Source organism: Callionymus lyra, chromosome 4 (assembly GCF_982586985.1).
Source record: "Callionymus lyra chromosome 4, fCalLyr1.hap1.1, whole genome shotgun sequence".
NCBI classification, from domain to species: domain Eukaryota; kingdom Metazoa; phylum Chordata; class Actinopteri; order Syngnathiformes; family Callionymidae; genus Callionymus; species Callionymus lyra.
Window position 1 is genome coordinate 3,453,385 of NC_141821.1, and position 27,960 is coordinate 3,481,344.

Consider the following 27,960-nt stretch of genomic DNA (forward strand, 5'->3'; position numbering starts at 1 on the left):
GAAGGGCTCAGAGACAGTAGGGGTTCCAAACAAAGGGGGAGAGATTTTCTCTTTGATCAATTTAATTTTGTCAATGAAAAATCTCAACAATGCATTGCTGTCAGCTTCACAGAAGAAAGTTACCAGATAGTGTGAGACTTGAAAATAGTTTTTGTTACGCAATAAATTAACAGTAATAAGGTTTTATGTTGTTTTCATTTAACCTGATGCAATCCTGTTCTATTTTTAATTATGTTTCCATTTATTTATTTTGACCAACAATACGAAGGAATTAATTTAAATTGTGCTAATAGCGCTATATATATAGCGGAAATGTATCTTAAACTTTTATGGGGTAAATTGAAAAGTTATATCATTATAATCCGTCAATAAAGACACATGTATTTTAAATATCATATAATTAAATGGATTTTATTATTATTCGGGTTTAAACATCTTTAAAATATCTTCACTGTTTTGAAGTTCACAATTAATCCGCTAGATGGCAACAGTTCTAACTCTAGACTAACAACGACACCAGAATAAGAAAACCACGTGACTCAGTGGTAAACAAAGGATCTTCACTCTCCTCCATTTTCTTCCACCAGAACACACCGAAGCAGCTCCAAACGGAGGAGAATCCTGCTGGAGATGGAGACCATAAATCCAGGTACACACTTATATTTCTATTCAAGGTGGAATAATGACATTGTTCATACGTTGTGTACGTCATTAATATGACGCAGTGTGGATCATGATATCATGGCGTCAGACTTACAAACGTAAGAAGTGAAAATAGCATCTTAATCCACTGTTCATCCTAAAACTACTGTGAGGCATTTTTCTTCAGTGTTGGGAAAGTTCACTTTCTACGTGAACTAGTTTAAAGTTTAGTTCACCAGTTTTTTAAATAAACTCGTTCAGTTCATAGTTTATAATTCAGTATTTTCAGAAGTTCACGTCTCCAAGAATGAACTAGTTCGTAGTTCTTTTTTCTTGATGTGTTGTTACGAGCTAGTGTTATTTTGACGCATTAGTTCGCGATACTTATGCTTCAAAGGACCATAAACATTCTCCAGTTGTGATAAAGAAGTAGTTTTGTTCAGTAACTTCCCATTTGGCAAAATAAACGAGTCTTTCTTTCGAATCACGTAATAAATGTTCATAACTGTAGTTCTTCAGTTTAGCCACTAGTTGAACCAAGTCAATAAAGTTCATCTTTATAGACCAGAAGTTAACAGAACTTGGTTACAGGTTGATGTTTGTAAAATGTTACTTTCACTGGTTGATCCTGTGAGTCTCCTGTGATACTGAGGCAGTTCTTCAAGTCCTTCTCGTTCATCATCATAAATTCCTCCAGCTCGATCTTCTTCAGCTTCTGGTCTCTAAACCATCACTTGGTCATCAATGAACTAAATAATAATAAACAAATATATATGTGTGTGTGTTAAACTCAATGAACAGACGAAGTGATAATATTTGTGTGTCATTAATGTTACAACACTATTATCAAGTGAAGTATGACTATATATTGTTTGTAATGCATTACACTAATGTCTTCTTGGAAGTTATTCTGAGCATGACCAACTAGGAGGATACCCCGGGGCAGACCCAGTATACATCTGAGAGACTGTCTCCCAGTTGGCCTGGGTATTCTCCCAGAGGAGCTAAAAGAGGTTTTTCAGTTCTGAGAAATACTAAAAATACATCCAGGTTATTGAGGGACTTGAAGGTGAGGAAGAGAACCTTGTATTGTATGAGGTATGTGACAGGGAGCCAGTGTAGGTCTTTGAGGACGGAGTGATGTGGTTTCTGAAGCGGGTGTGGGTGAGCAGACGAGCAGCAGAGTTCTGGATATATTGTAGTAGGAGAGTCTGGAGGTAATGAATGTGTATGAAGATTTCAACAGTGGAGGAATTGTAAAACAATATTACGAAATAATCATGGACTTGTGTATTTCAAATGTATAACAAGTCCACTGATACAACACCAACAAGAGTTCATACATAATTGATTGGTCAGTGACTCAGGTGTGTTTGTGTCGCTGCAGATGTTCAGCAGCTGCTGGTGATCAAAGAAGAAGTTGAGGAACAGAAGTGCAGCTTCAGTCTGATTAAGGAGGAACAAGAACATGAACTCATTAAAGAAGAAGAGGCGGAGAATATACAAGATGAAAAAAACTCCCAGTTCTTCCACACTCCTGTTGATGTGAAGAATGAATATGATGACGACACCAACAACCTGACTCCACAAATGAAGGCAGAAGATGATGGAGACAACTGTGGAGGACCAGAACCAGCCAGCTACTTGCATACACCTCTCCATCCTGACCACCAGAGGGGGCTGTCTTCTGAATCTGACACTGATGACAGTGAAGACTGGAGAGAAACCAGTAACACTCAGTCAGGTTCAAACTCTGTGGAGAATCCAAAAGTTCATGTCAGTGAGAAGAAAGATGATGATCACAAATCACTGATCTGCTCTGGATGTGGGAAGAAATGTTCTTCAAAATCTGGACTGACTAAACACACACAAATCTGCGGTCGACAACCTTTTAGTTGTTCGATTTGTGGAAAGTGTTTTGCACAGAGGATCACTATGAAGAATCACATGATGACTCACAGTGAAAAAAAAACTTTAACCCGCTCTCAGTGTGGTAAATCTTTTTCTCAGGCCAAGAGCCTGAAGTTACATATGAGAACGCATACAGAAGAAAAACCTTATACCTGCTCTCAGTGTGGTAAATCTTTTTCTCAGGCCAGGAACCTGATGTTACATATGAGAACGCATACAGGAGAAAAACCTTATACCTGCTCTCACTGTGGTAAATCTTTTTCTCAGGCCAAGAGCCTGAAGTTACATATGAAAACTCATACAGAAGAAAAACCTTATACCTGCTCTCAGTGTGGTAAATCATTTTCTCAGGCCAAGAGCCTGAAGTTACATATGAGAACTCATACAGAAGAAAAACCTTATATCTGCTCTCAGTGTGGTAAATCTTTTTCTCAGGCCAGGAACCTGACGTTACATATGAGAACGCATACAGGAGAAAAACCTTATACCTGCTCTCACTGTGGTAAATCTTTTTCACTAAAAATATACCTGACACAACACATAAAAATTCATACTGGAAAAAACCCTTTTCTCTGCTCTCATTGTGGTAAATCTTTTACTCATCCCAGTAACCTGAACAAACATATGAGAACTCATACAGGAGAAAGACCTTTCACCTGCTCCCAGTGTGGTAAATCTTTTAGTAGTCGTTATTACCTGAAAGATCACAAAATAACTCACACTGGAGAAAAACCTTGTAAATGCTCTCGGTGTGATAAATCTTTTACTCAGATTGCGTATCTGAGGACACACATGAGAACTCACACAGGTGAAAAACCTTATACCTGCTCGCAGTGTGGTAATTGTTTTGCACGTTCAACGAGCCTGAAAAGTCACATTAGGATTCACACTGGAGAAAAACCTTATACCTGCTCTCACTGTGGTAAATCTTTTTCACTAAAAATATACCTGACACAACACATAACAATTCACACTGGAGAAAAACCTTATAACTGCTCCAAGTGTGGTAAATCCTTTACTCAAAGTGGGAATCTATATAGACATATGAGAAGGTACTGTAAGTAAATGACAACTTTACTGTAACCGTTCCTCTCGATTTAACTTACATTTAAATAATCACTTGATTAGCTGATAATCTTTCATATTAAATAGTGTTGTGTATTGCAGTTTTTGTCCCTAATGTGCTACCGTATTTAAAGCCCTGTATGGTATGTGGTGACAGCATTAAATGAATGAAGCTGCACTAAACAGCTGCTCAACAAAGTTCCGGTCTCCTGTCATTCCTGCTGCTTTCAACTATGATCATATTTTGGAGCCTAAAGACACTACAAACTGGCGACGAGGTTCGGCCCCACGTTGTGTTTTAGTGACGGAAAGTGAGCTTTTGAAGCGTCTGTATCCAACATAAATAACGTTCTACCTAACCTATCCGTGCGGGTGAGAGTGAATCAGCTGCGGTGACGTCACAGACCGGCTTCGGTGGAAGGAATCGAAAGTTTTTGAAGAAACTTTCTTCCCACGGAGAGCTGGAAAGGATGACAGATGAAGAAAACTTCACAAGCTGGAATAAAGAGATAATGGAGTTCATACACCGAAAGGTTCAAGTACTTTGCCCTGGCAAACAGCTTCAAAGAAGCTGTTCTAGTGCCAACATTTTTGAGTGTCATGGGAGCAAAAACGTTCAGCTTATTGAGAAGTTTGATACAACCAAGTTGTGGCAGTTTTGAAGAATCACTAAACTCAGCTAAACCACTGATTATTGCAGAGGTTCAGATTTCATAAAAGAAATCAAGAGGAAAGAGAATCTGTTTCACAGTTTGTTGCAGTGCTGAAAGGTTTATCAGAGCATTGTGAGTTTGGACTTTCACTCAATGATACCATCCGGGACCGCCTGGTGTGTGGCCTACGCTGCGAGGCCATTCAAAAGAGGTCGTTGACTGGAGCTAACTTGAGATTGGAGAAAGCTATTGAGATCACGAGTCAATGGAAATGGCTGCAAGAGAAGCTCATCAGCTCAAGTTCATCCATCCAAGTACACAAGTTTACACAAGACTCTGCACAAAAAACGGCACCTGGTCCGCCATGTTACCGCTGTGGAAAACCAGGACATCAGGCATCAGAGTGTTGGTGTAAAGACTGTAGAATTTGTGGTAAAAAAAAAAGGCCACATTGAACGTGCCTGCAGGAATAAGATATTTAAACAACCTAATGATAAGAAGATAGGATTTTACAAGAACAAAAAGAAACGTGTGAATAAGATGAGGAACAGGAATATGATGAATATGAATCAGACGACGATACTGTGCACATTTTATCTGTCATGAACAGTGATGATGAAGGATACTGGGTCACACCATTGCTAGAAAACAAACCAGTTCGTATGCAGGTCTCCTGTCATTCCTGCTGCTTTCAACTACGATCATATTTTGGAGCCTAAAGACACTACAAATAGTCATTGCCTCTCTTTAGAATCCACTTGTTCAGGTCAGGTCAAGCCTAAACTCACAAGACAAAACAATCTCTCGATGGTGCAGCTAGTGAAGGACAAGTACACAACATCTGCGTAAGTAATCATGTAAGTTGTGTCTCTGACTTTTGCATATTTCACTAAACAAGCATTTTCTCCTAAAGTCATTCCTGTGTCTGTCTTTCTTTACCACCACCTCGTATCGACTGGGGAGGGGTCGGTTCATCGGAAAACAAAACCTTAACAGCACGAAAGAGAAAAAGAATGATCTTGACTCAAATAAGGGTTTACACAGCTTTCATCCGCTTTCAGTATGGACATGGTTTCACACAGAGAGACAATCTGGAGGAACACATCAACACTAGAAGTCCAAGCTTTTTTCTGCTCGCCCTAGAAACCCAGCAAAGAGCCAATTGGCTAAAAATCTTCTGTGGACACTCATTTTGTTATGGAAACAAAACAACCCAAAAACTAGTCAGGATGTTTTCAGTCACATGTGTCGTTAGCATGTTGTTTAGAGATTGTGAGAATGATATATCTTATGCCATTATAGGTTTGTAGTAAGTGCTTGAGACAAAAAATAACAAATATAACATCACTAACCTCAGACACCCAGAAGATTAACTACAAAACAACATGAGACCATCCTGAGTAGTTCCGGGTTTCACTGACCCCCCCAAACACTGACGACTCATTAACCACTGTTGAGTGATAATTTATCACATTTTCATGTAAAATTTGAGTTTCTTCACACTGCAGATGAGGAGACTGCTCCTCAACCAAAGAAGAGAGCTCCCCCACTGCCCTCACCATGTCCCCTCCTGTGGTGTGACAATTATCGGTTTACATAACAAAATACGTGTCCACAGGGTTATTTAGCCAATCAGCTCTTGGCCGAGCATTATAGAGCAAAAAGCCAAATGGCTCTTCTCTGGGACTTCTCTGGGAACTCACAAAAGAAAAAACATTTTGATGATTTAAGGGCGGCATTTCTTTCACACTGAGAGAAAGGGTGGATACACACAAGAAAATACTAATTGAAAAATCTTGGTAAACATTTTTTCTGTCACTGTTGCAAGACATACTCCACAGTGTATATTATAATAATCTCCATCCATTCATCCTTCGCTGGCTCAGGATTCTCGTCCAAACGGATAATGAACAGCTTACACAACTGTGATACAGTATAAAGAGTGACCTGACAGTTCTTTGTGAAGGAGAACTTTGAACCTTGGTGTACGTCTGTAATTTCTCTCTCTTGCAAATAAAACGTGTGTGACTTTAAACCACCTTCTCTGTTGGAGTTTACAGTCCAAACCTGAAAGTTTGCCTCCATTATGAGGAAGGAGAAAAGAACAATGAGTGGACACTCGTGCCATTCATCACCAGCATCACCTGTCTCCTTATATGGATGATCTGAAAGATAGAAAGATACCAACCAATCCTACATGACAATATTACCACATGCATGATAACTGTTAAGAGTAATCACTGACTTTTGTACTTTATAATGTATAACACGTCCACTGATACAACACAAGAGTTCATCAATACTTTGGTTGGTCAGTGACTCAGATGTGTTTGATTATTTAATAAATAGATGTATTAGTCAAAATGTTTCTGTCTGTCAACAGTCTAAATACTCTTGACTGTGTTGTAGTACACATTTCAGCCGTTAGATGGCAGTTCTAACTCTAGACTAACAACGATGTCAGAAGAAGAAAACCACGTGACTCAGTGGTAAACGAAGGATCTTCACTCTCCTCCATTTTCTTCCACCAGAACACACCGAAGCAGCTCCAAACGGAGGAGAATCCTGCTGGAGATGGAGACCATAAATCCAGGTACACACTTATATTTCTATTCATACATCCTTAAAAACAGACTTATATTAATACAACATCACGTGATGACTATTTGCAAACTATTTCTAACGACGACAGAGATAATCAGACGCGCTCAGTGATGATGATGATGATGATGATGTTAAGATTAAGTTTATGATTTACAGAAACGTAATCTTCACATTGGAGGATGTTTTAAATAAGCCACTGGTCGCTCGTCTGAACGTGTGATTCATGTCAGAAATGTTTAAAATTAAAGAGTATCAACAGTTAATCGAGTTTTATTTATTACTTTAAGGTTATTTATACACCACAGGGATCTGACCGTGAACTGCTATAGATCAATAAGACGTTTATCATCAAATGAACATCAGTGCATTATATCAAAAAATCACTCCGACTACAGTCTGTGTGGTTTCCATGACCACGACACACACGCTCTGCATCGAAACTTAGTAACACAACAACACACGGAGGAACAATAACAAACCCCCCTCCTCCCCACACACACACACACACGCACTGCGCGCTTCAGCGACAAACACACACACACTAAAGCGACAAACACACACAAGCACCACTATTGATCTCATAAAGCGCAACATTATTTAGAAAAAAAATAAATTTACCTCACGTAGTTCATGGAGGAAATAAATCAATCCTTTGAAGCTCATGAAAGACTTGTCTCACAGTTAACATAACTTTATTAACAACGTCTAGTTTTTCTTGAAAAGTCCTTCTTGAAAGTTGCTTTACAAGTATATCCGAGACCAGATCAAGCTCTTCAGCTATTGTGTGTTGAAAAACAAACGGTTAAATTAACTCAAATCAACGTTTCAGCGCCATGTGACTTGTCTCAGTGCTATCCTGTGAGAAGAGTATCTGACGAAACGCTGACGTAGATGTCGCCGACTCGAATCTGATTGGTTAACACAATCCTTTGGCTGGCTTTTATTTCAATGTACAAGAGCCACTTCTGAAACGACTGAAGGCCTTGGGTAGATTTCTTCTGGCAACACGTGACAGCTTAAATATGATTGGATGAAAGCTCTAATTTTAACGTACAGTCCTGGAAGCAGTGCAAGCAACAGGAAATAAATTAAATGAATGTCGAAATATAATACATATTTATGAAAAATAAACAATAAAAAAATGGTGTTAAGCTTATCAGTGGTCAGTTGTGATACCCACACTGCTTCCTTATTATCATTTAGCGTTTCCAGCGTCTGATATGTGTTGTTCCAATGAGTGGGTACTTCATTGAGGAGTTTCAGGATCGGGAGTCTCATCTGTTGAAAAACCTTCTCCTTAGCAATGACGCTGGATCTGAATTATTTAACAATTTACCCAGATTTTTGCCTAATTTGTATAAGAAAATGAGTGTAGATGCTATCATTTCATATCTTAATATTTCTATGTTAGAGACTCAGATGTGTTTGTGTTCCTGCAGATGTTCAGCAGCTGCTGGTGATCAAAGAAGAAGTTGAGGAACAGAAGTGCAGCTTCAGTCTGATTAAGGAGGAACAAGAACATGAACTCATTAAAGAAGAAGAGGAAAATATACAAGCCACTCCTGTTGATGTGAAGAATGAATATGATGATGACACCAACAACCTGACTCCACAAATGAAGGCAGAAGATGATGGAGACAACTGTGGAGGACCAGAACCAGCCAGCTACTTGCATACACCTCTCCATCCTGACCACCAGAGGGGGCTGTCTTCTGAATCTGACACTGATGACAGTGAAGACTGGAGAGAAACCAGTAACACTCAGTCAGGTTCAAACTCTGTGGAGAATCCAAAAGTTCATGTCAGTAAGAAGAAAGATGATGATCACAAATCACTGATCTGCTCTGGATGTGGGAAGAAATGTTCTTCAAAATCTGGACTGACTAAACACACACAAATCTGCGGTCGACAACCTTTTAGTTGTTCGATTTGTGGAAAATGTTTTGCACAGAGGATCACTATGAAGAATCACATGATGACTCACAGTGAAAGAAAACATTTAACATGCTCTCACTGTGGTAAATCTTTTTCTCATGCCGGGAATCTGAAGGGACATATAAGAACTCATACAGGAGAAAAACCTTATACCTGCTCTCAGTGTGGTAAATCTTTTACTCGGGCCGGGACTCTGAAGGAACATATGAGAACTCATACAGGAGAAAAACCTTTTACCTGCTCTCAGTGTGGTGAATCTTTTTCACAAAAAATATACCTGACACAACACATAAAAATTCATACTGCAGGAAAACCTTTTTTCTGCTCTCATTGTGGTAAATCTTTTACTCTTGCCAGTAACCTGAAAAAACATATGAGAATTCATACAGGAGAAAGACCTTTCACCTGCTCTCAGTGTGGTAAATCTTTTTGTAATCGTTATTATCTGAAAGATCACAAAATAACTCACACTGGAGAAAAACCTTTTAAATGCTCTCAGTGTGATAAATCTTTTACTCAGATTGCGTATCTGAAGAGACACATGAGAACTCACTTGGGTGAAAAACCTTATACCTGCTCGCATTGTGGTAATTGTTTTGCACGTGCAATGAGCCTGAAAATTCACATTAGGATTCACACTGGAGAAAAACCTTACATCTGCTCGCGCTGTGGTAATTGTTATGCAAGTAAACGTAGCTTGAAGGTACATATAAGAAGTCACACAGGAGAAAAACCTTATAAATGCTCCAAATGTGGTAAATCCTTTACTCAAAGTGGGCATTTATATAGACATATGAGAAGAAACTGTAAGTAAATGACAACTTTACTGTAATCGTTCGTCTAGATTTAACTCACATTTCAATAATCACTTGATTAACTGATAATCTTTCATGTTTAATTCATATTAAATAGTCATTGCCTCTCTTTAGAACCCTCTCGTTCAGATCAGGTCAAGCCTACACTGAGAAAGACAAAACAATCTCTCGATGGTGCAGCTAGTGAAGGACAAGTACACAACATCTGCGTCAGATCAACTGATAAACAGATTCTCTCTACATGATCAAACTAACTTTCCAAAACCAACATATGGCACGGCCATCTTAGAAAACAAAACCCTAACAGCACAAAGGAGAAAAATAATGATCTTGACTCAAATAGGGTGGGGAAAAACCTTTCATCCGCTTTCAGTATGGACATGGTTTCAGAGAGACAATCTGGAGGAACACATCAACACTAGAAGTCCAAGCTTTTTTCTGCTCGCCCTAGAAACCCAGCAAAGAGCCAATTGGCTAAAAATCCTCTGTGGACACTCATTTTGTTATGTAAACGAAGCGACCCAAAAACTAGTCAGGATGTTTTCAGTCACATGTGTCGTTAGCATGTTGTTTAGAGATTGTGAGAATGATTTATTTTATGCCATTATAGGTTTGTAGTAAGTGCTTGAGACAAAAAATAACAAATATAACATTTCTTCTTCTCTGGGACTTCTAGTGTTAAAACTCACAAGAGAAAAACATTTTGATGATTTAAGGGCGGCTGTGATACAGTATAAAATGTGACCTGACAGTTCTTTGTGAAGGAGAACTTTGAACTTTGCTGTACGTCTGTAATTTCACTGTCTTGCGAATACAACTTGTGTGACTTTAAACCACCTTCTCTGTTGGAGTTTACAGTCCAAACCTGATAGTTTGCCTCCATTATGTCCACTCGTGTCATTCATCACCAGCATCACTTGTCTCCTTATATGGATGATCTGAAAGATAGAAAGATACCAACCAATCCTACATGACAATATTACCACATGCATAATAACTGTTAAGAGTAATCACTGACTTTTGTACTTTATAATGTATAACACGTCCACTGATACAACACAAGAGTTCATCAATACTTTGGTTGGTCAGTGACTCAGATGTGTTTGATTATTTAATAAATATATGTATTAGTCAAAATGTTTCTGTCTGTCAACAGTTAAATACTCTTGACTGTGTTGAAGTACACATTTAAGCCGCTAGATGGCGACAGAGTAAACTCAAGACTAACAACGACGTCAGAAGAAGAAAACCACGTGACTCAGTGGTAAACAAAGGATCTTCACTCTCCTCCATTTTCTTCCACCAGAACACACCGAAGCAGCTCCAAACGGAGGACAATCCTGCTGGAGATGGAGACCATGAATCCAGGTACACACTTATATTTGTGTTCAAGTAGGTACGTGTGTAACATTTTAAACATGAATTGATTTTTTATGAAACCAGTATCAGATAAAATGTACTTAAGTAAAGTTGGCTCGATATTATCAGATTCGATCTTTGCGCTCTAATACCTCTTTATACGAGTTATTAAAAATAACAAAGCCCGATGTATTTTGATCACTGTTACACTAGCTTTGTACTACACCCTCATTTTTGAAGAAAACATGTGTTGATCGCACGTAAACAGCAAAAATAACGTGAAAGAGCCTCTGCAGGCGCGACATCAAATGAGGGACCGTCTACAAATTACATACACTGACAAAAATGTAGTGTTGAAAAATATTGTCTGATTTTAACCAGCAGACTTTCTTTCAATTACAACTCTGATGGTCACCAAATTCATGTCACATCCTTCATATCAAGTTACTACACTCATTAGTTTTTCAAATGTTCCTCTAAATTCTTTTAAATCACTATTTTCACACAATATTTCACATATATTTTGTAATAGCTTTGTAATTACAACTCTGATGGTCACCAAATGCATGTCACTTATGAAGTACCTTCATATCAAGTTACTACACTCATTAGTTTTTCAAATGTATTCTTGAAATTTTCAAAATCACTATTTTTGTGAAATATTTCACATACATTTTGTAATAGCTTTGTAATTACAACTCTGATGGTCACCAAATTCATGTCACTTATGAAGTACCTTCATATCAAGTTACTACACTCATTAGTTTTTTTTAATTTCTTCTTGAAATTATAAATATGACCATTTCTGTGCAATATTTAACATACATTTTTAATAGCTTTGTAATTACAATTGTGATGGTCACCAAATTCATGTCACTTATGATGGCTCGGGTCCAAAAAAATCAATGAATGAATACATTTAGAAGATATTTGGCAGACTTACAGGTAAATATATACTTTGTAATATAATGGTTGTTCCAAAGACTATTTTACTCAATATTTTGTCGAGTGAAAAATTGTCAAGTTGTCGGCGATTTGTGGCGCATATACTGGACCAATGTGGAAACATTCTACAGAAACTATGACGCGTCTTCTTCGTCATCAGTATTAATAAAAACAAACGAATGCATCGACACACACATACCTGATCCAAGGTGTGAATAATGACATTGTTGATACGATCCTGGCTGGTTTATGGTTTGTGGTTCAAATGAAAGCAGCTAAAGTCGGTTTCTCGTCGTGGTGACGAGTTCGGAGATACATTAAAACACACTTATATTAATACACCATCACGTGATGACTATTTGTAAACTAATTCTAACGACGACAGAGATGATCAGACAAAGCACTCAGTGATGATGATGATGATGATGATGTTAAGATTAAGACCAATGAAAGGAAATGTCAATATTCTAATGAAACTATTGTAGTGATATGTAGTGACAAATAAACAAGCGTGGAATATCCGTGTCTTTAGCCGTAGCTTCGGACCAAGAACAACACGTCACTCCCGATGTATCCATGCGCCGTGCGCTATAGAAAACATAGTCCCTTAACACCACATCTCCCTTCCTTTGAGTCTGTTGAGACACAGTGTTACCATAACCTAATAAACATTTTCTTCAGAACAAATAAATAGAGATTTGTGCAAACAATATTTCAAGCATGTTTATCTTAACATTTCGAATATCCGAGATATCACTCCTTTAACATCTTACTAGGGTTTCTCTCCCAAACATTTATTTACACAAACTCTTTAAAACTTTCAGGAGGTTTTATTTCCACTTCTTCTCAACACTGTAGGACTCTCTGGTTTGGCAGTAGAAGAATCTTCTCAGTCTCGAGCCTTCAGTTGGTTGTTCAGGTGTTTAAACCGTTGTCTGAGATGATCTGTTTCGTCTCACTTCACCTTCGTCAGTCTGGACTATAGATGACCTTGGTGGATCAAAGCGTTTAACAACAGTCGCAGGTTTGATCCTTTTCCTGCTCTAGTTTTACACTCAAGTTCCGGATTGCAGCTCCGGCAAGGGTTTAGGATTGTGTTAAAGTTTGGACTGTACCTTTCCTTTACTTTTGCATCTTTTTGCCTCACCTGCATCAGATCAGGCCATGCAGGCTGCGATCTAAGCTTCAATGGTTGGAAGAGTTGTGCGGATTTGTCTTCCCAACATCAACTGAGCTGGACTCACTCCAGTCACTTGTAAAGGTGTTGCTCTGTAGGACAAGAGTGCTAGTGATGGATCACTCTGTCTCAGCATCTGTTTTGCAGTTTGCACTGCCCTCTCTGCCTCACCATTAGCCTGTGCATTATTCTAGTTATATGATCAAAATCATAAGCTCTTGAAAAAGGCTGCAAACTCTTGACCTGAAAACTGTGGTCCTCTGTCAGTTATGAGTTTGTTTGGACAACCCCATCTTGCAAAGATGTTCTTCAGGCTGAAAACTGTACTGTCAGTGGTCAATTTTGAAAGGTGCAAAATTTCAACATACCGGGAAAAATCATCAACCACCACTAAATCGTTTTTTTTCCCTCAAAGTGACGAATGTCAGCCGCGATTCTCTCCCACGGAAGACTTGGTAGCGGTGAACAGATAAGAGGCTCTTTCCTGAGATGGTTTCATCTCCTGACATTCTCTACACACACTGATGAGGTCCTGAATGTTTTTACTCAGACCCGGCCACCAAACACTACATTTCTCACGACACTTCACTCTGCCCTGGTGACCATCGTGAATGTCACGTTCAATGTCCTTGTAAAGTAATAAACTCTGTGACACAGTAAGGTGATCACGATGTGAGAAATAAGGTTTCACACATACCGGTACATCAGCGTAATACTTCGGCCATCCATCTGTAATGAACTTTTGGACCGACTTCAACTCCTGGTCTAGTTGAGTCTGCTTTCTAATCTGTTCCAGCTTTCCAGGGGAAACTGGCCAACGTTCTTGAACTGCCTCCTCATACGCCTCCATCTCACTGGTCAGTTCTGATGCTTCTTGTTTAACTTCTACCAGTGGATGTCGAGAGAGTGTATCTGCCACGACTAAATGTTTCTGGTACAAACTCTGCCACAGGATTGTATCTCATCATGCGGATCAGCAGTCTCTGGCCCCTCATAGGCACACAGTCCAGATGTTTGCTGTTAATAAGTTGTTTGTGGTCAGTTTGAAAGAATCTAGACCGTACAGATATCTGCTAAACTTTCCACATGTCCACACTGCAGAAGGCACTCTTTCTCAATTTGAAGCGCTTCTCAGCATCAGTTAATGTTCTAGAACAATAAGCTACCGGTCTTAGCTGCCCATCATGTTCCTGCATTAAGACGCCTCCAAGCCCAGAGCTACTTGAATCAGCACTTATTACTGTGGTTTTGTTCACATCATAATAAGCTAACACAGGAGCTTCAACCTGTGCAGGGCCCCATGTCCATGTTCCATCAGTCTTTAACAAGTCATTCAGGGGTCTCGTAATATCAGACAGGTGAGGAAGATACCTGCCCAAATAATGAACCATCCCCAGAACCCTTCTGAGGCACATTGTTTGGTTCAGCTGCATGATGGCTTGAACTTTCACATCATCTGGACGTATTCCGTTCTCATCAATGAGTGTCCCAAGTAGTTAAGTTTCCGCTGCCGCAGTGAGACCTTCTCATTGTTCAGCTTCAGGCCTGCTCTCCTCAGGGTGTCACAAGTCTCTTGAAGTATCTCCTCCTGTTGCTCCTCTGACTCTGAATAAACAAGAATGTCATCCATGTATACAGCGACTCCATCAAGGTCTTTCAGCAGTTCTGTCGTCTCACGCTGGAAGATTTCTGGGGCACTTGTTATTCCAAATGGAAGCCGGTTGAAGAAGTATCTCCCAAATGGCGTTATGAACGTCGTCGACTCCAAAATCCACTTGCAGTAGAGAAAACATTTTGTCATGTGCTAATTTTGGCAAGATGTCATCTATCGTTGGTAGCAAGTACTTTTCCCTCTTGACTGCTCTGTTGAGGTTCTTCAAGTCAACACATATCCTCAGCTGTTCCTTGTTCTTCTTTGGTACCATTGGAGCAACCACTCTGTAGGTTCCTTGATTTCTGTTATTACTCCAGCATCAACCATACGTTTCAATCAGAATCAGAATCAGAAAACCTTTATTAGTCCCGCGAGGGGAAATTCGGTTTAACAACAGCAAGAGAAATAAAAACACACAGAAATAAAAACGAGAAAGAAAATCTAAATAGAATAAAAGTTAAATCAGCGCTATATAATATATACACAATCATATTTACATAAATAACAAGAGGTGCAGTTAAATAGTTATCTTGGTGTGTTCTTGTTGTGGAGTCTGATGGCAGCAGGGAGGAAAGACCTGCGGTACCTCTCCCTCACACACCTGGGATGGAGCATCCTATCACTGATGGAGCTCCTCAATGCCCTCAGTGTGTGCTGGAGAGGGTGAGACAAGTTCCTCCTTATGGAGCCCAGCTTGCTCCGCATCCTCCCTCCAGTCACTTCCTCCACAGGATCCAGGGGGCGCCCTAGGACGTAACCGGCCTTCTTAATAAGGCTGTCCAATTTAGCCCTATCCTTTGCTGTCATGCTGCTCCCCCAGCAGACCACACCGTTGAAGATGGCAGAGGCCACTACTGAGTCATAGAATGACTTCAGGAGTGACCCCCGGACACCAAACGACCTCAACCTCCGGAGCAGGTAGAGTCTACTCCGCCCTTTTTTATAAAGAGCAGCAGTGTTATCCACCCAGTCCAGGCGGTTGTTGAGGTGAACACCCAGGAACTTGTAAGTCGTGACAATCTCAATGTCCTGTCCCTGGATGTTCAGTGGTCCACTCATCAACTTGAATGTATTTTCTGATATAACAGTGGTATCAGCGCCAGTGTCAATTTTAAAGTTCACCAGAATGTCGAGAATTTGAGTTTCACTTTCCAGGCGTCATTTGGCTCTCAGAGTTTCTTGCAGGACATCATCTCTTAAATGCGCTTTTCCACATCTGTAGGCCATGTCTCTGCATCTGACCAGCATCCTTCTCTGTTCTCCACTTTGATACTTCATTCAGGTTAGTTCTCTCTGCGTGAGCTCCTTGTTCACTGATGTGACATTTAACAACTGATTGACGCACTAACTCGACCGCTTTGTCCAGAGTTAGGTCCAAGGTTAACTGTAGCTTCTCTGACGGTTCCCTATCCAAGATGCCCACGACCAGTCTGTCACGGATATTTTCATTTTTCACTTCGGCAAAGGCACATGTGTCTGCGAGCTCGTGCAGATGTACTCACTGGTAAAAGAGTCCTCGGTCGTGAATGACATTAACTTTTGGCACTAAATAATTGTCCAGTTTGCCCGGCACGGTATCATAGTCATCTTCATCATCTCCTTGCCCAAAGAAAAAAGCTTTAAACACTTCCTCAGACTCTTTTCTTAATCTTAACATCAGAGGATGTTTTAAATAAGCCCCTGGTCGCTCGTCTGGCGTCTGTGTGGTTTCCATGGCCACGACACACACGTTCTGCATCGAAACTTAGTAACACCACACACACACACACACACACACACACACACACACACACACACACACACACACACACACACACCACTATTGATCTCATAAAGCGCAACATTATTTAGAAAAGAAAAAAAAATTTAGTCATGGAGGAAATAAATCAAGAGAAATTTAATACTTTTTAATGAAAAATAAACAATAAAAAAGTGGTCAGTTGTGATACACACACTGCGTCCTTCGCATCATTTAGCCTTTCAAGCGTCTGATAGGTGTTGTTCCGATGAGTGGGGACTTCATTGAGGAGTTTCAGGATCAGGAGTCACATCTGTTGAAAAAGCTTCTCATTAGAAATGACTCTGGATATAAATGATTTAACAATTTACCTAGATTTTTGCCTAATTTGCATACAAAAATTAGTGATCATTTCATATCTTAATATTTCTATGTTAGAGACTCAGATGTGTTTGTGTTCCTGCAGATGTTCAGCAGGTGCTGGTGATCAAAGAAGAAGTTGAGGAACAGAAGTGCAGCTTCAGTCTGATTAAGGAGGAACATGAACATGAACTCATTAAAGAAGAAGTGGTGGAGAATATACAAGATGAAAAAAACTCCCAGTTCTTCCACACTCCTGTTGATGTGAAGAATGAATATGATGATGACACCAACCACCTGACTCCACAAATGAAGGCAGAAGATGATGGAGACAACTGTGGAGGACCAGAACCAGCCAGCTACTTGCATACACCTCTCCATCCTGACCACCAGAGGGGGCTGTCTTCTGAATCTGACACTGATGACAGTGAAGACTGGAGAGAAACCAGTAACACTCAGTCAGGTTCAAACTCTGTGGAGAATCCGAAAGTTCATGTCAGCGAGAAGAAAGATGAAGATCACAAATCACTGATCTGCTCTGGATGTGGGAAGAAATGTTCTTCAAAATCTGGACTGACTAAACACACAAAAGTCTGCTCTCTAGGACCTTTTAGTTGTTCGATTTGTGGAAAATGTTTTGCACAGAGGATCACTATGAAGAATCACATGATGACTCACAGTGAAAAAAAACATTTAACATGCTCTCACTGTGGTAAATCTTTTACTCATGCCGGGAATCTGAAGGGACATATAAGAACTCATACAGGAGAAAAACCTTATATCTGCTCTGAATGTGGTAAATCTTTTACTTGGGCCGGGACTCTGAAAGAACATATGAGCACTCATACAGGAGAAAAACCTTTTACCTGCTCTCAGTGTGGTACATCTTTTTCACTAAAAAGATACCTGACACAACACATGGAAATTCATACTGGAGAAAAACCCTTTCTCTGCCCTCAGTGTGGTAAATCTTTTACTCAGGCCAGGAAACTGAAGGAACATATGAAAACTCATACAGGAGAAAGACCTTATACCTGCTCTCAGTGTGATAAATCTTTTACTCAGGCCAGGAACCTGAGGGAACATATGAGAACTCATACAGGAGAAAGACCTTATACCTGCTCTCAGTGTGGTAAATCGTTTACTCAGGGTGTGCATTTGAAGAAACACGTAAGAACTCACTCAGGTGAAAAACCTTATATCTGCTCTCAATGTGGTACATCTTTTTCTCAGGCCGGGAGCCTGAAGTTACATATGAGAACGCATACAGGAGAAAAACCTTATATCTGCTCTCAGTGTGGTAAATCTTTTACTCGGGATCGGGGCCTGAAGGAACATATGAGAACTCATACAGGAGAAACACCTTATATCTGCTCTCAGTGTGGTAAATCTTTTTCTCAGGCCGGGAGCCTGAAGTTACATATGAGAACGCATACAGGAGAAAAACCTTATATCTGCTCTCAGTGTGGTAAATCTTTTTCACGAAAAATATACCTGACACAACACATAGAAATTCATACTAGAGGAAACCCGTTTTTCTGCTCTCAGTGTGATAAATCTTTTACTCGGGCTGGGGGCCTGAAGGAACATATGAGAACTCATACAGGAGAAAAACCTAATATCTGCTCTCAGTGTGGTAAATCTTTTTCTCAGGCCGGGAGCCTGAAGTTACATATGAGAACGCATACAGGAGAAAAACCTTATATCTGCTCTCAGTGTGGTAAATCTTTTTCACGAAAAATATACCTGACGCAACACATAGAATTTCATACTAGAGGAAACCCTTTTTTCTGCTCTCACTGTGATAAATCTTTTACTTGGGCAGGGGGCCTGAAGGAACATATGAGAACTCATACAGGAGAAAAACTTAATATCTGCTCTCAGTGTGGTAAATCTTTTACTCATGCCAGTAACCTGAACAAACATATGAGAACTCATACAGGAGAAAGACCCTTCACCTGCTCTCAGTGTGGTAAATCTTTTAGTAATAGTTATAATCTGAAAGGTCACAAAATAACTCACACTGGAGAAAAACCTTTTAACTGCTCTCAGTGTGGTAAATCTTTTACTCAGAGTGCATATCTGAAGAAACACATGACAACTCACTCAGGTGAAAAACCTTATACCTGCTCGCAGTGTGGTAATTGTTTTGCACGTGCAATGAGCCTGAGAAATCACATTAGGATTCACACTGGAGAAAAACCTTACATCTGCTCGCGATGTGGTATTTGTTATGCAAGTGCACGTAGCTTGAAGGTACATATAAGAACTCACACTGGAGAACAACCTTATAACTGCTCCAAGTGTGGTAAATCCTTTACTCAAAGTGGGCATTTATATAGACATATGAGTCACTGTAAACTTTTTGCTGTTCGCCCTAGAATGCCCAGTCAAGAGCAAATTGGCTAAAAATCTTCTGTGGACACTCATTTTGTTATGTAAACAAAACAACCCAAAAACTAGTCAGGATGCTTTCAGTCACATGTGTCGTTAGCATGTTTAGAGATTGTGAGAATGATATATTTTATGGGTATTATTATAGGTTTGTAGTAAGTGCTAGAGACAAAAAATAACAAATACAACATTCTTCTCTGGGACTTCTAGTGTTAAAACTCACAAGAGAAAAAACATTTTGATGATTTAAGGGCGGCATTTCTTTAACACTGAGAGAAAGGGTGGATACACACATGAAAATACTAATTGAAAAATCTTGGTTAATTATTTTCTGTCACTGTTGCAAGACAGACCTTATGAATGACTCCACAGTGTATATTATAATAATCTCCATCCATTCATCCTTCGCTGGCTCAGGATTCTCGTCCAAACGGATAATGAACAGCTTACACAACTGTGATACAGTATAAAGAGTGACCTGACAGTTCTTTGTGAAGGAGAACTTTGAACTTTGCTGTACGTCTGTAATTTCACTCTCTTGCAAATAAAACTTGTGTGACTTTAAACCACCTCTGATCTCTGTTGGAGTTTACAGTCCAAACCTGATAGTTTGCCTCCATTATGAGGAAGGAGAAAAGAACAATGGGTGGACACTCGTGTCATTCATCACCAGCATCACCTGTCTCCTTATATGGATGATCTGAAAGATAGAAAGATACCAACCAATCCTACATGACAATATTACCACATGCATAATAACTGTTAAGAGTAATCACTGACGTTTGTACTTTATAATGTATAACACGTCCACTGATACAACACAAGAGTTCATCAATACTTTGGTTGGTCAGTGACTCAGATGTGTTTGATTATTTAATAAATAGATGTATTAGTCAAAATGTTTCTGTCTGTCAACAGTTAAATACTCTTGACTGTGTTGAAGTACACATTTCAGCCGTTAGATGGCAACAGAGTAAACTCAAGACTAACAACGACGTCAGAAGAAGAAAACCACGTGACTCTGGTAAACAAAGGATCTTCACTCTCCTCCATTTTCTTCCACCAGAACACACCGAAGCAGCTCCAAACGGAGGAGAATCCTGCTGGAGATGGAGACCATAAATCCAGGTACACACTTATATTTCTATTCAAGTAGGTACGTGTGTAACATTTTAAACATGAATTTATATTTATGAAACTAGTATCGGATAAAATCTCTCGTAAAGACGATTCCAGTGATGCAAGTATATTTTTTCTTCGATAAATATTTACAAAGTAATGGACTATAATAACTACTAAAATGCTCTCATTTATGGTCAATATTTAAGGTTTGACAGTTTGTTAAACCCGACTTTGAAAATACTATAACCTGCTCAACATTTTCTTGATTTTTAAAAGGTTGGTATCATTGGGGAGCTTAATAAATATGTCAATTATGTTATTCATTTTAAGTTGTTTAAATGTAAAAATAAAGGACACATAAAGCAAATTGGCGTTGTCATTAAACATGGCTCGGGTCCAAAGAAAATCAATGAATGAATACATTTAGAAGATATTTGGCAGACTTACAGGTAAATATATACTTTGTAATATAATGGTTGTTCCAAAGACTATTTTACTCAATATTTTGTCGAGTGAAAAATTGTCAAGTTGTCGGCGATTTGTGGCGCATATACTGGAGCAATGTGGAAACATTCTACAGAAACTATGACGTGTCTTCTTCGTCATCAGTATTAATAAAAACAAACGAATGCATCGACACACACATACCTGATTCAAGGTGTGAATAATGACATTGTTGATACGATCCTGGCTGGTTTATGGTTTGTGGTTCAAATGAAAGCAGCTAAAGTCGGTTTCTCGTCGTGTGGTGACGAGTTCGGAGATACATTAAAAACACACTTAAATTAATACAACATCACGTGATGACTATTTGTAAACTAATTCTAACGACGATGATCAGACAAAGCACTCAGTGATGATGATGTGAAGATTAAGTTTATGATTTAAAGAAACTTAATCTTCACATCGGAGGATGTTTTAAATAAGCCACTGGTCGCTCGTCTGAACGTGTGATTCATGTCAGAAATGTTTAAAATGAACGAGTATCGACAGTTAATCGAGTTTTATTTCATGTTCTCTTTTGTTGGCTCATGGATACTTTTGAAAGTTACTCACAGAGGAAAACTAATTGATTACTTGATTAAATCAACTCATCCTTCCATCATGACTGAAGTATGTACTTGCTTGTGTACTTACTCATGTTAAGCATACTTGATGAAGGTAGATCTTTTGGACTTGATGTTTTTTTTGCCTGTGGTTTCTGAATATGTGTTCTTCTCTTAATACATCTGCTCAGACAATATCTACAGGGGCCCCATGCTACTATATCAACTACTATCCAGGTAGTTACGTTTCCGCCATTAAGATTTGATTGTTATGCTTTTACTTTTGTCCGGGTTAAGAATATGACAGGGCTACACATCTTGCATATTAATGCTCATAGCTTGTTCCCAAAAATGAATATGCTAAGATTATGGGTTCGCTCAACTGGTGCTGATTATTATTATTATATTGATGGGTTTAATATTTATCGCTCAGACTGTCCAAGGAAGGGCGGTGCTCTGGCAATATATGTCAGGTCCAGTCTTGCCACACAAACTGTGTTCTCTAAATCTGCAACTAAGCAGTTTGAAATTTGAGCACTAAATATTGATTTATCTGGTGGTCGGTCCTTGACTGTTGTTGGCTGCTACAGGCCCCCTTCTGCCACATTACAGCCTCGGATCAACTACCACTGCCTTGAGAGTTTATTTTAGCTTCACGGCTAACTTTGGATAAACCTCGGAAGATGGAGCGTGTCCATGCTATTGCTAATAATTTATGATCTGATATAGATGTGAATTAGATAAGATCACAGTCCAGTGTTTGATGTATTTAGTTGTACTGGGTTTATGTTTGCAAGTAATTTTTGTGTCCAGTTAACTGTGTCGTTCTAGTGATCATAGAACCTGAGTTATTCATTTCCTGCACAGCTGGTGAGCAAACCACAATGTTACATCTCTCAAGTCGAACAACTTGTATCAATACTCAGGTGTCAACTATGTGAGAATATAAACCATTGAAATGGTGGTTTGCAGTGATAAGTTCAGAGTTTACGGAGGTCTGTGAAGGCATCGCGAGTCTCGGTTCGTGAAGAAGAATACGGACAGTTGTTGTCGTAAGGTAAGGTAAGGTAAAACTTTATTGATCCCTCAGGAGGTCTCCTTTGGGAAATTGTTTTTTACCAATAGCCAGCAATTTTTCATAAACAATAAAAAATAATACATAAAAAATAAAATAAGAAGAACATAAAGAGGAAGAACAAGATGACACAATCTAAGTCTAAAGACAAAGACAAAGGACATAGGTCAAGGAAAGAAAAACAACAAAGACAAAGATACAAAGACTAACATGGAACAGAACATCCAGATACTTTCACTCCACTCCTGCCCCCGAACTCAGAATTGTACAATTTAATAGCCCGAGGGATGAATGAGTCCCTGAGTCTATTTGTTTTGCACCTGGGTAGGAGCATTCGTGCACTCATTCTGCTTCTCTGCTCACTGATGACAGTGTTCAGAGGATGACTGTCATCATCCATGATGGACAGTAGTTTGTTCAATGATATCCTCTCAGAAACTGTCACCAGTGAGTCCAGCTTCATTCCAACCACAGAACCAGCCCTCCTGATCAACCTGTCCAACCTGTTGACACTCCTCTTGGACACATTTCCACCCCAACACACCACAGCATAGAACAGGACACTGAAGACGAGGGAGTGTGTGTTCACTGTTTTTTGGCCTTGTCTGTGGCACAACCTGATCAGCATTATCAACAAAGTTGATAAACCCTTTATGCTCTCTCTCTTTCTCTGCGAACGCTACAGTTCAGTTTATTTAAAAGGACAATGTGCAGTTACATTAAAAAGATGCTGCACCAGATTTAGCACAATGCTTATTTCCATCTGTTGTCCTCAACAAAGATGCAGACAGTTTACATAATACATACACATACAAATAAAGCAAAAACACAATAATACACAAAAACACAGTACAATCTTATAATGTCAATGATGGCCAATCACCATCTGGTACTATCAGTGCGAGCAGGACTGGTGGTCTAAAAGCCAGTCTTTAACAGCCTGTGAGAAGCGATGAAAATCGGCTTTGTTCCTGATATTGTCTGGGATCCCGTTCCATTCTTTGATTCCTTTGTATGAAAAGGCTGATTGAGGGAACGCAGACTTTCTTTTGGGAACATTTTAGTCGCCCCTGGACACTGACATTAAAGTTCTGCTCGTTAGTTGAAAGCGTGACTGTACGTAGGTCTTTAGGGGAGGAGGGGCAGCATCATGCAAGACTTACTATGTACCAGACGGATATTAGAGAACCAGTCTTAATAGACATTTTGTTGCCTCGAGCACCTTGTTCGACTCAGTTTTTCATGGTGAATCACCTACTTCTTCTCCCACCACTCATGCCTCTAATAACCTCACCTTCTCACTTTCTCAATTTTCTGTCAGTGAAGTCTTTAAAGCCTTAAAGGGTTTAGATCCTAAAAATTCTGCAGGCCCCGACGACCTCTCCCCTTACTTCCTGCGCCTGGCTGCATATATTATAGCTGAACCAGTGTCATATATTTTAAATCTCTCCATACAACAAAATATTATTCCTGATGTTTGTAAAACAGCTTTTGTACTCCCTTGTAATCCCACTGTGCTTAATAACAATTTCCAAACTCTGCAATTTATCCAAGGTTCTTAAACAGCTGGTGAATGATCAGATTAAGGAGTACTTGTGTCCTTTTAATATTTTTTATCTCCCCTTCAGTCTGGCTTCAGGAAACAGCACAGCACAGCGACTGCCTCCATAAAGGTTTAAAATGATATTGTTGAAGCATTGGATGCCAAATACTACTGCGCTTTACATATAATTCTGTCCAAAGCATTTGATACTGTAGATCATGGCACAGACTCTCAGACATTGGCTTGTTCGTCTGCAGCACGGTGACCCTTCATCCGGTTATCTTAATGTCATCAATGGAGTGCCACAAGGCTCAGTTTTAGGACCAACTCTTTTAACAATATTATTATATATATTACAGATGCATCTTCACATCTTTATACAGATGATACAACTATTTATTGTCGTTCAAACACTGTTGCTCAGGTCTTTCAATGACAACAGTCTGCTTTCGACGCTATTCAGTCACACATATTCAGACTGATGCTTAATGCTGAGAAAACAAAGGTTATTTTCAAACAAAAAGAAAGGGCCTTCAGCTCTTCCATCGATCACATCCAAAAAAGGTGTTCCTATCGAGTTTGTGGCCACTTATAAATACTTGGGATTCTTAATTGATGACAATCTCTCTTTTAATCCTCATATTCCTAACATTTTAAAAGGCTGAAACTAAGGCTAGGGTTCCTCTTTAGGAATAAATCATGTTGTACCTTCAATGCCAGGAAACGGCTTGTAGCTGCCACTTTCTTACCAATTGTTGACTTATGGTGACATTGTTTCTATGAATGCCTGTGCCAGCTCTCTACAGATGTTGTCCACCATGGAGCTCTGAGATTTATAACTGGCTGTAAACACCTCTGCACTCTGTATTCTCTGGTCAACTGGTCATCATTATCCACTCGTAGACTTCTGCATTGGTACCTTCATTTACAAATCAATCCTTGGACTTCTGCCATCATATATTTCCACCTACATGTCGCGCAGACGGTGTAGTCATAGCCTGCGCTCCCATGCCTTTATAACCTTCAGCGTTCCTCCAGTACATACAGAACTTGGCAAGAAGGCATTTTCATACTATGCCCCTTCAATCTGGAACATTTTGCTACAGGATCTGAAGTTGTCAAGTTTGATTTTCATGACAATTTTAAGAACACTTGAAAAATCTCTGAAAATGTGTTCCTGTTTTTAACAGTCCAATCTGCTTTACTGTGTTTATTGTACATTTTTGTCTGTCTGTAACTAATCGTTTGTTTTCTGGTATGTTTGCCTGAAACCAATCTCTCTTGAGAATGAGACTCCGCGTCTCAATGAGACTACATGTATAAACAAAGGTTAAATAAAAAAATGATTTTAAAAGCGAACCGAAAAAGTGTGGACACCCATGCTTTAGATATAGTGCAGTCTCTGTGTTTGAAGAAGAAGCATGACTCAGCATTTTCATCAGGATGATGACCTTTGAACCTGACACCACTGTGGCTCGATGGATAAGAGGAAGCACAAGAAGTGCTTCTCTAATGGTGTTAAACTCATCAGCCGTCAGTTGTGATACCCAAACTGCTTCCTACTCATCATTTAGCCTTTCCAGGGTCTGATTTGTGTTGTTCCAATGAGTGGGTACTTCATTGAGGAGTTTCAGGATCAGGAGTCTCATCTGTTGAAAAACCTTCTCCTTAGCAATGACGCTGGATCTGAATTATTTAACAATTTACCCAGATTTCTGCCTAATTTGCATACAAAAAATGAGTGTAGATGCTATCATTTCATATCTTAATATTTCTATGTTAGAGACTCAGATGTGTTTGTGTTCCTGCAGATGTTCAGCAGCTGCTGGTGATCAAAGAAGAGGTTGAGGAACAGAAGTGCAGCTTCAGTCTAAAAATACAAGACATAGAAAAAAATGCCTCCCAGTTCTTCCACACTCCTGATGATGTGAAGAATGAATATGATGATGACACCAACAACCTGACTCCACTAATGAAGGCAGAAGATGATGGAGACAACTGTGGAGGACCAGAACCAGCCAGCTATTTGCATACACCTCTCCATCCTGACCACCAGAGGGGGCTGTCTTCTGAATCTGACACTGATGACAGTGAAGACTGGAGAGAAACCAGTAACACTCAGTCAGGTTCAAACTCTGTGGAGAATCCAAAAGTTCATGTCAGTGAGAAGAAAGATGATGATCACAAATCACTGATCTGCTCTGGATGTGGGAGGAAATGTTTTTCAAAATCTGGACTGACTAAACACACAAAAATTTGCGGTCAACAACCTTTGAGTTGTTCGATTTGTGGAAAATGTTTTGCACAGAGGATCACTATGAAGAATCACATGATGACTCACAGTGAAAAAAAACATTTAACCTGCTCTCACTGTGGTAAATCTTTTACTCATGCCGGGAATCTGAAGGAACATATGAGAACTCATACAGGAGAAAAACCTTTTATCTGCTCTGAGTGTGGTAAATCTTTTACTCGGGCCGGGACTCTGAAGGAACATATGAGAACTCATACAGGAGAAAAACCTTTTACCTGCTCTCAGTGTGGTACATCTTTTTCACAAAACAGATACCTGACACAACACATGGAAATTCATACTGGAGAAAAACCTTTTCTCTGCCCTCAGTGTGGTAAATCTTTTACTCAGGCCAGGAACCTGAAGGAACATATGAGAACTCATACAGGAGAAAGACCTTATACCTGCTCTCAGTGTGATAAATCTTTTACTCAGGCCAGGAACCTGAGGGAACATATGAGAAATCATACAGGAGAAAGACCTTATACCTGCTCTCAGTGTGGTAAATCTTTTACTCAGGGTGTGTATCTGAAGAAACACGTAAGAACTCACTCAGGTGAAAAACCTTATATCTGCTCGCAGTGTGGTGATTGTTTTGCACTTGCAGTTAGCCTGAAAAATCACATTAGGATTCACACTGGAGAAAAACCTTTCATCTGCTTGCACTGTGGTATTTGTTTTGCACTTGCACGTAGCTTGAAGGTACATATAAGAACTCACACGGGAGAAAAACCTTTTAACTGCTCTAAGTGTGGTAAATCTTTTACTCAGAGCAGGAACCTGAAGGAACATATGAGAACTCATACAGGAGAAAGACCTTTTACCTGCTCTCAGTGTGGTAAATCTTTTACCCAGTGTGGGACTCTGAAGAAACACATGAGAACTCACTCGGGTGAAAAACCTCATATTTGCTCATACTGTGGTGATTGTTTTGCATTTGCAATGAGCCTGAAAAATCACATTAGAATTCACACTGGAGAAAAACCTTTCATCTGCTTGCACTGTGGTGTTTGTTTTGCACTTGCACGTAGCTTGAAGGTACATATAAGAACTCACACGGGAGAAAAACCTTTTAACTGCTCCAAGTGTGGTAAATCTTTTACTCAGAGCAGGAACCTGAAGGAACATATGAGAACTCATACAGGAGAAAGACCTTTTACCTGCTCTCAGTGTGGTAAATCTTTTACCCAGTGTGGGACTCTGAAGAAACACATGAGAACTCACTCGGGTGAAAAACCTCATATTTGCTCATACTGTGGTGATTGTTTTGCATTTGCAATGAGCCTGAAAAATCACATTAGAATTCACACTGGAGAAAAACCTTTCATCTGCTCGCACTGTGGTGTTTCTTATGCTCGTGCGCGTAGCTTGAATGTACACATAAGAACTCACACTGGAGAAAAACCTTATAACTGCTCCAAGTGTGGTAAATATTTTACTCGGACCAGGAACCTGAAGGAACATATGAGAACTCATACAGGAGAAAAACCTTTTTCCTGCTCTCAGTGTGGTAAATCTTTTACTCAGGGTGGGACTCTGAAGAAACACATGAGAACGCACTCAGGTGAAAAACCTCATGTCTGCTCACAGTGTGGTGATTTTTCTTGCACTTGCAATGAGCCTGAGAAA

The 27,960-nt window shown here is 39.5% G+C and overlaps 3 protein-coding genes and 2 pseudogenes across 5 annotated transcripts in view; all 5 read left to right on the forward strand.

Moving 5' to 3' along the window:
* The window catches only part of LOC148080565 (uncharacterized), a 47,999-nt gene that overhangs the window by 2,445 nt on the left and 17,594 nt on the right, over positions 1 to 27,960 (forward strand). The window lies entirely within an intron of this gene.
* On the forward strand, positions 2,218 to 3,737 carry LOC148080566 (uncharacterized). The gene is made up of 2 exons (XM_087788484.1): positions 2,218 to 2,562; positions 2,653 to 3,737. The coding sequence occupies exons 1-2, from the start codon at positions 2,233 to 2,235 to the stop codon at positions 3,616 to 3,618; spliced, it is 1,296 nt and encodes a 431-aa protein (XP_087644610.1). The 5' UTR covers positions 2,218 to 2,232; the 3' UTR covers positions 3,619 to 3,737.
* On the forward strand, positions 8,743 to 10,411 carry LOC148080567 (uncharacterized). Its single transcript, XM_087788513.1, has one exon. The coding sequence runs from the start codon at positions 8,836 to 8,838 to the stop codon at positions 9,622 to 9,624; it is 789 nt and encodes a 262-aa protein (XP_087644639.1). The 5' UTR covers positions 8,743 to 8,835; the 3' UTR covers positions 9,625 to 10,411.
* On the forward strand, positions 10,938 to 18,450 carry LOC148080568 (uncharacterized; annotated as a pseudogene). Its single transcript, XR_015710862.1, has 2 exons — positions 10,938 to 10,993; positions 16,965 to 18,450. The product of XR_015710862.1 is annotated as an uncharacterized LOC148080568 (transcript).
* Positions 20,329 to 27,956, forward strand: LOC148080569 (uncharacterized; annotated as a pseudogene). The gene is made up of 2 exons (XR_015710859.1): positions 20,329 to 20,380; positions 25,850 to 27,956. The product of XR_015710859.1 is annotated as an uncharacterized LOC148080569 (transcript).